The sequence below is a fragment of the Embiotoca jacksoni genome, unplaced genomic scaffold, assembly GCF_022577435.1.
Source record: "Embiotoca jacksoni isolate LCO1_2020_lvr unplaced genomic scaffold, fEmbJac1.0.p SCAF_9, whole genome shotgun sequence".
In the NCBI taxonomy this organism is placed as follows: domain Eukaryota; kingdom Metazoa; phylum Chordata; class Actinopteri; family Embiotocidae; genus Embiotoca; species Embiotoca jacksoni.
Window position 1 is genome coordinate 5,889,387 of NW_027185447.1, and position 13,285 is coordinate 5,902,671.

A 13,285-nucleotide genomic window follows, 5' to 3' on the forward strand; every position below is an offset into this window, starting at 1 on the left:
GCGGTTGTCCACCACATCCGTGACAGTTGCTACGCAGATGAGGGAGGGGTTCATGCGGTCGACAGCCTCCAGCTTCATCCCTGTCTCAAAACCACACTTCACATCGATCTAAACAGAAAAGAAATATATTAGATACTGCTTGGCAAGGTCCCTATAGGTAGCAGAGACAGACTAGTGGACTACCTGATACATAATGTGTAAGTTTAACAGAAACGGACTCTTTTGGAAAATAATTTGTTCTGTTTGACCGTTTCTCACTTTGTCACTAATTGACCCATGCAAGGAGGGTGCAAAAGGAAGCCAACATCAACCAAAGCAAGCATGATACTTTATGATGTCCTTGTATTAAATAGTCCCATTGTGTAAGACAAAAATCCACAAGGACATCAGGTCTGACTTGCAACGCAATGAATATCACCACAATTTACGTTCTATTACATAACACTCTTCTTAGACGTTCACATAGTTAAAATTCAAGTTTTTTTTAATATTATGACTGCTCGTCATTAAAGTTGGAACGTTTCCAACCCTAAATCATTGACCTCATCCATTCATGTTTGTCGTTCATACATCTACCGTATATTACACTGTACAGTGGCAGTTACCCTCCCAGGGCTGGCAAAGAGTTCTTTGGGAGCCACTTGTGCTTTAGTCATTCTCAGATAGTTGGTCCAGGTAAACTCCTCCTCTTTACAGCCTGCAGGGGAAATAAAAACAGTCACATTTTGGAAAACAGCGTAGCATTTGGAGGAGTAGGTCAATGTTTTGGCAAATAATCATATTCACTTTCTTGGCAGGAGTTAAATGTGAGATGAGAAGATGAATACTACTCTCATATCTGTCTATAAACATAGCTTAGCTCAGCTTAGCCGAGTTAATCAAAAAAGACTAGAAACAGCTCACATACTCTAAAAGAAAACAAAACCCAGGTCCTCTAGAGCTCAAAGCTAATTAATAGTCCTGCACATAATCCCCTGTGAAACCAAAAAGTGGTGTTTTCACACTTCAGTTTTCGATTAAACAAACTGTTGGCAAGAAAGTGAAAAAAAATGTTTTAACTATTGCTTTAAAGGTCCCATATTGGATAAATTCAGTTTTCCATTTCTTTTTATTTATAAAGCCAGTCCAGGTGCTATATAACCACTGTGAAAGTGTCAAAATGCTCAGTCCATGGAGAGATGCACGCAACCTGTTTTCAACAAATGTGCTGTTTGAATGAGTTGCTTGGACTTTAATAAGCTCATGTCATAAAGTATATCCACCCTCAGCAAGGCCCACTGTCTAAACTTGTATCTGGGTGAAAACATTAAGCGATTACTCTGATGTAAAGCAAGCAAGCCACAAGACCAAAAAAAACAACCTGTGGTTGGCCTGGGCATGTTGTCAGCCAATCAGAGGAGAGTGTCACTGAGGTCACTGCACCATAAAGTTACAAAAACAAACCAGCCTGTTTTTGGTAGAACAGAAAGAAGCATAAGAAATAAGAAGTAAAACTATATTGAGATGGTTTTCGGTATTTAAATACACAAAAATATCTAATGGATAAAAAAACACAGGAAAAGTGTAAAATATGGGACCTTTAAAGATGAAGATTTATGCTGTCAAAATGTAAGGTGAACCATAAGTGAAGGAATATTCATGCTGCTTGCTTTTTGGACTGTCATGGTACACAGTGTTGTCACCTCTGACCTTTGGGAGTGTGCAGTTTATGTCCTGTGCTCTCACACCAGCCTACAGGGTGGATGTCGTGGGAGTTGGCCTTCACCCAGAAGTCGTGACAGTCGGAGTAACCGTCAAAATGGAGCCGCAGCCGGTAACCGCAGACCTGCACGATAACACATTAGAGAAACCACAGCAGGCCGGAGAGAGCGACACCTGACCCCTACTACTAAACATCTCCTGCATGCAGAGCAGCCTATGAGTGATTATTTAATCCTAAATGATCATCCTGCTCATTAAGACCCATTGGCCGCGTTAATGGACGCGTGTCTCACCTCGGCCACAGTGAGGACGAAGTACATGGACGGATGCTGCGGGTCGATGCCTTCCAGCTTCATGCCCTGTTTAAAGCCGTTCTTCACTGTCGGCACTCTCTGGGACTGCACACGTGGGAGAAAAGAGCAAATGTTTCAGCGCAACACAGAGAATAAAATAAAGTGAGCATAAACAATCCTTTTAGGGGGTTTGAATCGAGACGTAGAACAGAGGAAAGATAAGAGCGCAACAAATGGACTATAGAGGGTAATGGTTTAACTCTGTTGTTCCCAGGTCGTTAAATGTTTAGATTGATTGAAAAATAAGGGACTTAAATAAATAACATTATATTCTATTGAGGAATAACTGAAACATACCTCTTGGAAAAGCTTGTTGGGAGCAGCAATGGTTTTGGTTTCCTCCAGATACTGAGCCCACGTCCAGTGTTCTGTCTTACTGTCTCCACCTTCACAAAAACACCTATCAGTTCATTTAAGCTATGCAATGTGCATTACAGCTAAATATTATTAGAACAAGTACAAGCTGAAGGGAAACTGGGAGATGAAGTGAATTTAGATGTTGAAGAGACGTCAGAAAAGAAGTCAGGAGACGTGAAGGACAGAAGATCTCTGCTCCTGTATTTTTACACACCAGTTTTAAATAAAATTGTTCATCTCAAGTGAAATATTACTAGATATTCTATTTCTGGTACGACTTCAACATAATATTCTTAACTTCCATTTATCTACCTCGCTTGTCTTCATGAAATGAAATGAAGAAATGCAATGAGAGGTCAGAGAAGGACAGACAGCAGCTGGATGAAAACAGCGGATCACTTTACACTAAAACATGACGCAGTGCAACAGCTCTGTAATAAAGAGCGCCCAGTGTTTCAAATGTGACTGCGTAACACTATAATGTCTTTGTTGTTTAAACTTGACTTGATGTTTTCAGGTAAACAAAGAGCAAAGAAGTGGGAAAAAAATGATGAAAGATGAGACTGAAAACATAAACGGTCAGTCCAACCTCTGATGTGTCGGCTGTCTGCTTTAGAGTCATCGGTTCTCTCATCCTGAAAAACATTTAATCAAAGTTACACGAGAGTACAACATATCTAGTGACTAAATTACAGTTGATTTTTGGTAAGAAAACAGAAATCTGTGTAATTTTTTTTTTACGATTATTTGACCTTGGTCGCCTTTGTTAACCATCTATTTAAAAATGTTCAACATGAAATGATATACCGATGCATAACTGACTGAACCCATTAGCTATGAGCACATCTCTGTATGTTAAATGGAAACAACAAAGCTGTTCCACCGTGCCCTCGATGTCAGAGTCTTCCTCGGATGGACTAAGGTACTCCTTCCTCTTCCTCTTCCTCATGGGTTTCAGGTGATCCAGATTAAGGGAAGAGACCCTGCCGCCTGCTGGCACCTTCTCTATGCTCACACTCCTCCTGAGGTGAGAGGAGGACAGATGTGTTAGTGTGTGTGTGTGCGTGTGCGTGTGTGTGTGCGTGTGTGTGTGTGTGTGTGTGCGTGCGTGCGTGTGTGTGTGTGTGTGTTAGTGTTAGTGTGTGTGTGTGTGTGTGTGTGAGCGTGAAGCTGGAGCAGCTGTTACAAACGTACTTGTCAGCGATGGGGTCTCTGCGAAGCTCTTCTGCGTAATTCCTCGGAGCTCTGGGATCGTAGTTCTGCTGTCCTGGTCCGACCTGAGCTTCAGGTTTGACTAACACCAACCTCTCTGGCTCCACAGCTGCAGTTCTCACAGAGCTGACAGGAGCCGACACGTCTGACATATCAGGCACAAACAAGGCTACAGGTGAAGACCGATGATACCGATTTTTCTTATTTCAAATCTAATTCTAAAACTGCTCTGTCTCGTTGATTAATTATTATTTCTTTTAATGATCACTTGCATCAATTTTCCGGCTGGATTCAGATCTTTGAAAATCATTGAATGATGCCTGCTCGTTATTTTGACCATGAATCTGCAGCTGCACCCTCTTCACTTGTCAAGAGGGGCTGATGTAATTATTTCTCATTTCTACTTAATACAGTCAATCACTGAAAAGGGCATGCTGGGAAATATCTCAAGTTGACAGTGCAGGAGCGGATAGAAAACAACAGTCTTCAAGTAGCATGACACCGACAACACCAGCAAAGACACTCCTAGATTTTATATTTCTATCATACAAATAAGCTTTATTGATCAACTAACTGCAATAATATAGGTGGAGATGCACATGCGGCGAAGCAGTAATTCAGGAACTGGTGTCCGTGTTGTGTTCAAAGTGAAAATGTTGCACTAAAACGCAGTATTTTGCGTTCAGCGCCTGACGTTACTACAACCTTACGTAACCATGACTCTACCTGGCTTGTCTGGAGCCCTTTCTGCATCAGTGCATCTCCCAGAAGTCCCTGCTGCTGGTTCAGCGGTGCTGCTGCTGCTGCTGGTGGTCCCCGGGGTGATCAGTGTGCTCAGAGTTCCTACGTCACTCACACAGAACTAAAAACACAAACAAACACACATCAGTGGATCCATCTGTCAAAAAGCGTTCTCGTGTTTTTTTCAAATCTTATTTTACTCAAAACAATTTATTTGGGAATTAATGAACAGTACCAACATATGAAATGTTTCCTGTTGTTTTTTCACAGTCAGGAATTAAACGTGATCTTTTTAATGATTCATGATTTCAGTGAAATGTTCCTCTGATTAGCACACCCTTATTTAAATCTGATCAAATCTACATCACATTTTGTTTAACGAGTAGTTTGGCTTTGTTACTGTGGCCTCCTTAAGAGGACTCCAGCGGAGCAACTTCCACTGCTTCCTGATCCAAATGTTACATTTTAACTTCATATTTCAGACATTTGGAGAAGTTGCAGGTTCAGTTTAATCCTTGAGAAAGTGAAATTATACAACCTATAGATTATAGCCTGCTAAAGTTATTTTTGCTCTCATCCTAGTTCAAATGACCATATCATAATAATGCCTACATTCAATGTGTACAATGTGTATCTCATTTAGTCTTGTGCTAATTAAAATATTGCACATGGCAGCTAGTTGGACTGCTACCACTGAGAGAACAACTTTGTATTTTTTTTATTTTCACGTCACATGTTGAAGCCAGAAGCTTTGCTTTACCTTGAGGTTGCTACTGGGCAGGATGGCCATCCCCTCCTTCCACTCTAGGACGTGGACGATACTACAAGCCCCGCCCACCTGTGCTGTCAGGGCGGGTGTAGCCATCTCATTGGCCCTGATGACTTTACCTGGGTTTCCCACCGCAACCCCTGGAGTCACCTCCACTTTCTGATGGCCAGGAGCTGAGGGCAGCGAGGCATTCAGATTATTCAGCTTTCAGCACAAACTAATGCTGTATATTTTTTTTCCCCTGTGAGTAACTCAGGAAAACGTCGAAGAAGAGCACTTTGTTGCCATAATAATCCGAAAAATATCACGTGTGCAAGAAATGTGTTTGTTTGATTATGATTACATCTGGACACGAAGGATTCAAGAGGCACTTACATGTGGCCTGTTCACATCAATAAAAAGAGATATTTGAGACATACGGTATCTATCATAAACTCATTAGACCACCACTAATACCATCGACATCTATTTGCCTTGCTGGCAAGACAAATTGCGATTTAAAAACCCACAAAGAGTGAGACATCAAAACACTCCGCTACTCTAACCATAGATTATTTAGTCTTATACCAAGATATGACAAGCAGCCCTGCAACTGATGATTATCTTTTATAATAGACTATTTTGTCAATTAATTTTTAAATTATTCGATGAGGCATTTAGTCAATAAAATATTTTGTTCACAATTTAACAGAATCAGATGTGACACCTTCAAGTGTCAAAAACAAAAAAGGTATTCAGTTTACTGTGACATGCGACAAAGAAAAGCAGCACATCTGGCGTATAAAAGGCTGGAACCCAACTACGTGTTACATTTTTCATTAGTTTTGCTTGAAAAATTATTTAAGCGATTAACAAATGATAAAAAAAAGGGGGGTGTCACTGATTAATAAATTCATTGAAGTGATGCCATTTATTGCATTTTAAATATCCTCATGGGATCTGCTGATCAAATCAAGTTTTTTACACATCAGTTTAATTTCCTTGTTATGTCTGCTGCACCTTTTTAATGCTGTCAAAAACAATATGAAATAACTGTGATGTTATGAAACAAGTCATTATAAGGGTCTTTGCTTTGGGATTTAAACCCAGTGAACGAGATGAAACATCCATTTTATCGCAGTTAGTTATTAGTGTATGTAAGTGTCTGTGGTCACTCAAAGGCTCTCTTCTGAATGTAATACTAGTTCCTGAGTGAAACAAGGTCAGAAGACAGGGTCGAAGTATTAGCAGGGCTGACAGGGGTCTCTGTAAACCCACTTGAGCTCACCTGGTAGGAGGAGAGCCGTGGTGGTGTGCGGCTGGGGCCGAGTCTTTTTGGCCACACCGTCACTGCCACAGATGAGGATGGTCTCGCTGGGAGACGAGGACGACGGATCCACAGGGGTGCAGTCAGGTTCTTTGGATGGAGCCTCCATGTTCACTTTGGCACTCATAACAGCGACACTGTCTCTTGTGCTGGAGCACTGAAAAACAGAAGAGACAGTAAAATAACACTCTCGAAATAGCTTTAATATAATGTGTTAGCGCGAGGGTTTGTGACCCATGTGTAATCTAAAACCTCAGAAAGTGTGTCACAGGATGAGCAAGAAGAGGGTTCCCACCACTGTTTTTAACGGTATTATTTAGTAGGCCGACTTACTTATCAAAATAAAGGGTTGAATAGAGTTTGAGGATATATAAAACTGAATTGATTAAAAAAAAAAAAAAAAAATCTGCAGTTACCATCCTTTTTCCTGCAACCTTCAGCATGGTTTGTTCAAATGATTTAATTTTTCAGAATGATTTATATCACTTTTATCGTCAATTACAAGGGTATTACTGAGGTAAGCTACAGGAGAAAGGCTTTACATTTCACAGGACTTGGGGGGGGAGTGGGGGGGGTGAGACATGTCTTTTTAAAGAGCTCCATTTTACACCAAAAAGCCATGACCTCGTGTAACTTTTTCATTACGTCCGATGAAAGGAGCCAATAATGGTGACACACCAATATTTACGCACAAGCTTCCAACTCCACACACACACATTAAAATACGGCATTTCAGTTAAAATGGCGGAGGTTCTGAAATCCTTTAGGAACAAAAAAAAATGTGTAAAAGCAAGAGTCTCAAATCCTGTGAAAATCCCATTTACTGGAAAAATGAACCTTGTCACCCATTCCGGCAACATCTCTAAATGAATGAGCAGCATTTTCACCTCTTAACAAGCATGTTAGATATTTTAGTAACCCTTCTCCAGCCGCTTCTGTCATTAAAATGTCTTTAACTCGACCGGGTCAACTGAGCGCGTGCCATGACCAAATGTATATGTTAAAGATGAAAAGCTTTGTGGTTGATTACATCCATAACGCCAAAACGGTTCACCCCCCCAGGAAAAAAAATAAAATAAAGACGTGCTGACGCTTGTCCTTTTAAAACCTGCATGGTTAAAATATGCTTGCGTCTGCTACAAATAGAGGAAAGTTAGAAATATGAAATTAATTCGTGTTTTCAGATTTCAGGAACTGAAATTTGGCTTACCAGCTCTGATCTCCTGCGGCTCCGGGGTTCCGATTGCGCATGCGCGGGCCCACAGTACAGTCACCGCTTTAATGTAACGCCAAGAAGACTTCCAGTGCAGCCGCTCCACTTTCAGTAATGGTCGAGAAGTGAAAATAATATAGTGCGCTATCGATCAGGCTGAACACCGTTCAACCGCCGCTCGGCCCCCCATTTACTTCAAATAAAAACAAGCGGCTCCTGCTTACACCGCCTCTGTTCATGTCCCACAGTCCCATCCCTTAATAAATAGCATTTATTATATAATTAGCTGGATATAGGTCATGTCGATACCGCAGTCAACGCTTCAGTAATCCGGATACAAAGCAACGTCAAACGGCAGATTTTTTTTTTTGTCATTAAATTCTTTAATAGAACATAATACAATAAAATTTAAAAAAAAAAAAGAAAAAAAAGACATGAGATAACATGTGTTCCACAAGATGGGAGAGTGGATGCATTCAGGAAGTCTGATGTTTATGAACCCAGCTGCAGACCTTCCAGAGAGATGAATTCATGTAATCAAAAAAAAATCTCCAGTCCGATCTGCACACTTTAAATATGCATAGACCTGACAGAACCTGTAACCCCTTCATTAAACGTGCAGAAAAAAACAACAGAAAATGACTTGAACAGAGTATCAATCAAAGAAATGTAGAAAATGCGAGAACCATGTGATACCACATTAAAGCTACAATCAAACTTAAAGACTGCAAAAGCAAAAAACTTGTAGCTACAAAACAACCAAAACATTTTTTTTTTTGCTGATTACCATCTCTGTACAAGAGGTTAAAAAGGGATCATAATAATTCACATACAATGCAAGTTGTTCAACAATGAAATACAAACCCTTATTTTCTTGTAAATATGCAGTTCTGTGGTACACGTTCTTGCATCCTGGATACGCATTGTTAAACACCATGATTGATCGGTTCCTTGAAAAAGCAATTGTTGAGGCTGCAGATCAAAAGGAAAGCCGCTCCAGTGCCGTGGCCAAGTGCTACTTTTCTCCCACAATCATGCAGTCCAAACGAGTACAAAAGTTAACTAAACGATGCCTGATGGATACTCCAGATATTAGGAGAAACAATAGTAATGAACTGTCCATCTAAGAACCAAAAAAAATCTGTAACAAAAGGTACAATTAAGACAACTCGATCTTGACTAAACTATAAACGGCTTTTAATGTAAACAGGCTCGGTGACAAACCTGAAGTCGACCATTCAAGTAGAAATTTATGGGACTTAAACTACTTCAGCTCTAAAGATTTTAAGACTAGCGCCCATGTTTTAGAAAATAATTCAGGCAAATTAACTATTTTTTGGAGACAATCTAAAATAATTCCAAAACAGCAGGTCTGGAGCTGGTGTGCATCGTCTAATAAACTGCATCTATGACATGTGCAAGCGTGAAGGAGAAAAGTAGGCGAGTCAGGAGCACAAGTCAGTGATAACAACACCGCTCACTATGTACAGCATGAGGATCACGCTCAACCATAAGAAAACTTCTCCACCTCCACTAATCCTGAGAAACTGAGCGGGACTTTGAGCGAGACTTTGAGCGGGACTTCGAGCGAGACTTTGAGCGGGACTTCGAGCGAGACTTCGAGCGGGACTTCGAGCGAGACTTCGAGCGTTTCTCCCTCGACTTGGAACGCTGGTCCTCCTGTGGGGACGGCGAGCGGGAGGCAGATTTGGCAGCATGCTCCTCCTTTCCATTTTCTACCGGGGAAGCTGAGCGACTGCGGGACTTCTTCTCACCAGACAATTCTTTCGATCGACTACGAGAATCCCGCTCTGACTTCACTTTAGAGCGGCTCTTTGAGCGGGACTTGGATTTCCGCTCAGCTGAACGGGACAGAGATTTGCGAGAGTGCGAACGAGATTTGGATTTGCGTGATCGAGAACGGGACCTGCGGTTGCGGGACCGTGATTTGCTGTCTCCCGACTTGGAGCGAGACTTCCTCCCAGACCTGGAGCGGGAATGATGGCGTCTCTTGTTGCTACGGGAACGAGACCTGTAGGAATAGGGAAATCGCTTAATTTCACTTATTTATTTGTCTGCATGAGTATGTTGCACTGAAACAATAACCCCTGCACATAATCCATCTAAACCAATACTTTAATTGGAACTAAATTCTTCATTTTCTTGATAATTTGCATCGATTACATCCATCCTCACCTGGAGTTGGATCTGGAGCGACTCCTTGAGCTGCGGCGGCTCCTGCTGCGGGAGCGACGGCGACTACGAGATCTGAGAACAACAGCACAAAAGTCAAGAACAAAGCAACAACCGATTCTTGACAGACATGAGTGTTACTAGTTTATTAGCAACACTAGGTTAACAAAAGAGCTTGGCTCGGACTTTTCTTAAATCCGCAACAGTCGAGCATCAAAGAATCTATTCAGTCATGAAACGGTGTGCCCACCTGGAGCGGCTGCCAGAGTAGGACCTTCGTTTGCGAGACCGGTCCTCCACCAGACGAATCTTCCGCCCGTTGATGTCTGTACCGTCCAGCTTGTCTAGAGCCCTCTTCATGTCGGACTGACTTCTGAACTCGATCACTCCCTCATTGGTGCGTTCCTTGTGGGCGTCTGCGTAGGTCACCTCTCCTGCCTGACGCATGAAATCCTGGTGGACACAGAAAATGTGAAGAAAAAAAAACAACCTAAATGTGTAGACAATTTCATTCAGTCTAAACACTTGACTGGTGTAAACCGTTTTGGTTTTCACCACAGTTAACTGAAACAACAGTTGTTTGTGTTCACATGTTTACCTTCAGGTCCTGCCAACTACAGCGGCTGGACAAGTTCTCCACGACGAGACGGTACTCAGTACGGACTGGAGGTCCATACTTGTCCCTGCCAGTGCGGCTCCGGTTGCTGTAACCGCTACCTTTAAAAACAACAGCACACGAAACAAGTTAGAAACAACTAACTGACACAAAGAACTACTAGTTATCAAATGGACACAAGGCAGTGACTTGCCAGATCAAAGTTCAAAGGCGGTATAAATTTGAACTTAATGAAAGGGGTCCCTCTGATCCCATTTAAAAACACAGATAAGCGTCAGATAGGTGATCTACAAGCCTCTGCACGGGCTCTTTAAAGATTATATTGTTCAGCATTTTGAAGTTGTTCTCTGCTGCAAAGAACACCACTGCATCCGTTTCCGGCAATACAAAGCCTGTCGTACTTCAGTACATCACATTGTGATGCTTTAGCTGCATAAACAAATGGACAGTGATGTTCTTTCATGACCTCTGAACCCTGTAAAACAAACAGAAAGGAGGCATCCACATCAAGGACATTGTTCAATCTAATTTAATAACAGCGGTGTAAAGAATACACCAATCTTTTGGAAATTGGTATTTGTTGTTTTACCGGATGCCACTCTGAAATTTTCTTTTCCAGTTTTTCACTTACAACATTTCTTTATATTGTAAGTTCTTTACTAGAGCCGATCCACTCATGTTTGCTGTCAACATAGAAACCAATGGCAATCCTCACCATCGCCCCTGGTCTATTGGCAAAAGGCTGCTGTCATCATGGCTTCCGGTTAGGTCAGCCAAGGATCAAGGGGGGGGCAAAGGTCACACACACATTGTAAGGTGAAAGCCAAGGCCAAACGGGACAGGCAGTCATCTTAGCCAGTCATCTTTAGCCTCAATGGACTCTCAGCCTCAGCCCGCAACTGGACTCTTTCAAATTGAAACATCAAGGACTTTTGTTAATGTTGAATATAACAAATAATACCAAAGTTAGAAATACACATTTCACATGAAAATGTTTGTCTAGTCCTAATGATGCAGCTGATACTACACTAGCTAGGTCTGAAGAGATCATCTGAGTAGGGTTGGTTTTTTTTGTTTTCCTGTGGCGCAAACAACAAATTAGTAAATTGAGACCCTTACAGAGGTCGCCAAAATATGATCCAAGAGAATTTTTGCAATCCACGTTAAGAAAACTATCTTACCTAATGCCAACGCTAAAGCCTAGACACTGAAGTCTGCTATTTCAACGCTCTGATGTGCAGATTGCTGCTCCTTGGCAATAATAAACCACAGACCAACCATGTGTGGTCCATGATTACAGAGGAGGAGCAAAGACCTGCAGGTTACTAACCCTTGGTGGTCGAAACTGAGAACTGGATGAAATGGAAACCATGGAAAAACATTTTTTTTTTTTTTTAAATTAATATAAAAATGCAGATGAGTCCTGATTGCATTAGTATTTTTCCATGTGGTGGGTCAACTGCATAATGTAATAAACATGAATGCACTTGAGAGATTAACGGCACTCTGCACAATCTTACAACTATATATGGTTTGCATGCAAGCTGAGCTATAATAAACTTGCGGCCACGTGACTCAATAACATGGAATTCAGGACTTCCGGACTATAAACCTTGACGGTGTACCTGAAAAAAAATCACAAGCCAAATGAGTATCTGTAAACATCTAGAGCTAGTTTCATAGTAGGTGTCGGGATGAAACTCTACGGCAGCTCCCTGTGCAGTCCACATCGACACCTCACCCCAAGGGGACCAGGGAAGAGAGGATATCTTTTAATAGACTGCACTTACTGCGCCCACCACCCCAGTAACCCCCACCGTAGCCATCTCTGTCTCGGCGCGGTCCTCGGGCATGCTCGACGATCACCCGCTCCCCGCACAGCTCCTTCCCGTTCAGCTCGTACACGGCATCGTCCGCGTCTCGGTTATCCTCGAACTCCACGAATCCATAGCTGCAAAGGAAAGATGGGTTTAAAACAAAAAAGAAAAATATGTATTTAAAAAAAAAAAAAAAAAAGACAACGCAAAGTTAAGCCGCGTGCATTTTTCTACTGCACGGTTCATTCACGCGGACCTCGCGGGCTGGTTCCGGTGAGCTGGGCCCACGTTAGCTCCGCGCTTTAGCAAACACAAAGACGCCATGTTTGGCCATGCGACATTCGCCACACGGTCAGCAGCAAAGTCAAGAAGACGCCAAATACGTTTTCGCTCGCAATCCTGAAACTCCCAACAAAACAATGCGCGGTCTACGTTACGAACCGACATCAAACATATTCGCCGAAACGTCTCGGCCGTGACGTCGTTCACGCTCGGCCACCACGAGTTGGTGTTTCCACAGAAAACTCACCCGTTCTTCAGGTCGATCTCCATCAGTTTTCCATATCCGCTGAAAAATCGCTGGATGTCTTTTTCGCGGACATGATAGCTAAGTCTTCCGATGTAAACTCGAGGCATGTTTTTTTTTGTTTTGTTTTGTTGTTTTACCGCCAGACGTTGTTCTCGACTGTTCTTCACGACGGGCTGAACGTCGCTTTACTTCCGTCGCTGCTGTTAGCACCGTAAGCTCCTCCTCCGCCCAGAGAGCGAGCCGAAAGCAGCCAATCAGCGTGAAGATAACGGCGGGGCACTTCCGGCGTGGAAAAAATAGCTCGCGTATCAATTTGATGACGTACGATAGGACACTTTTAAATTTAGGCTATTTACGATAAGCGAAACGGATGCGTCCACCTCCTAATTTTAACGCAATGTTTTTATTTGATATTTCGTCTTTTAAAACTTCATAACGGTTTTGTTTTTATCCAAAGATTGTCATCTTAGTAACTGCA

At 42.1% G+C, this 13,285-nt stretch overlaps 2 protein-coding genes across 4 annotated transcripts; both read right to left on the minus strand.

Annotated features, from left to right (window-relative positions):
• LOC138192783 (lethal(3)malignant brain tumor-like protein 1) lies at positions 1 to 7,855 on the minus strand. Of its 2 annotated transcripts, none has more exons than XM_069140440.1 (12): positions 7,650 to 7,855; positions 6,401 to 6,596; positions 5,125 to 5,306; positions 4,350 to 4,485; positions 3,606 to 3,768; positions 3,295 to 3,433; positions 3,001 to 3,046; positions 2,352 to 2,440; positions 1,995 to 2,099; positions 1,690 to 1,825; positions 587 to 697; positions 1 to 108 (listed from the first exon to the last, which is right to left on the minus strand). In XM_069140440.1, the coding sequence occupies exons 2-12, from the start codon at positions 6,564 to 6,566 to the stop codon at positions 86 to 88; spliced, it is 1,296 nt and encodes a 431-aa protein (XP_068996541.1). In that variant the 5' UTR covers positions 6,567 to 6,596; positions 7,650 to 7,855; the 3' UTR covers positions 1 to 85. The 2 variants fall into 2 exon arrangements, with proteins under 2 accessions (XP_068996541.1, XP_068996542.1); XM_069140441.1 differs by having other exon boundaries at positions 15 to 108; positions 577 to 697.
• Positions 7,856 to 8,011: 156 nt separating this feature from the next.
• Positions 8,012 to 13,014, minus strand: LOC138192953 (serine/arginine-rich splicing factor 6-like). Of its 2 annotated transcripts, none has more exons than XM_069140664.1 (6): positions 12,808 to 13,014; positions 12,279 to 12,412; positions 10,444 to 10,562; positions 10,096 to 10,298; positions 9,849 to 9,920; positions 8,012 to 9,684 (listed from the first exon to the last, which is right to left on the minus strand). In XM_069140664.1, exons 1-6 carry the CDS (start codon positions 12,912 to 12,914, stop codon positions 9,186 to 9,188), a joined length of 1,134 nt encoding a protein of 377 aa, XP_068996765.1. In that variant the 5' UTR covers positions 12,915 to 13,014; the 3' UTR covers positions 8,012 to 9,185. The 2 variants fall into 2 exon arrangements, with proteins under 2 accessions (XP_068996765.1, XP_068996763.1); XM_069140662.1 differs by having other exon boundaries at positions 12,252 to 12,412.
• Positions 13,015 to 13,285: the final 271 nt, after the last annotated feature.

Excerpts from the sequence above, each read along its gene's own strand:
- LOC138192953 (XM_069140662.1), bottom strand. The coding sequence starts at position 12,914 with ATGCCTCGAGTTTACATCGGAAGACTTAGCTATCATGTCCGCGAAAAA. Across the intron at positions 12,413-12,807 it reads GAGATCGACCTGAAGAACGG|CTATGGATTCGTGGAGTTCG; the intron begins GTGAGTTTTCTG and ends TTTCCTTTGCAG. Across the intron at positions 9,685-9,848 it reads CGCTCCAGATCCAACTCCAG|GTCTCGTTCCCGTAGCAACA; the intron begins GTGAGGATGGAT and ends CTATTCCTACAG.
- LOC138192783 (XM_069140440.1), bottom strand. The coding sequence starts at position 6,566 with ATGAGTGCCAAAGTGAACATGGAGGCTCCATCCAAAGAACCTGACTGC. Across the intron at positions 3,434-3,605 it reads AGAGACCCCATCGCTGACAA|GAGGAGTGTGAGCATAGAGA; the intron begins GTACGTTTGTAA and ends CTCTCACCTCAG. Across the intron at positions 698-1,689 it reads TAAACTGCACACTCCCAAAG|GCTGTAAAGAGGAGGAGTTT; the intron begins GTCAGAGGTGAC and ends TTTCCCCTGCAG.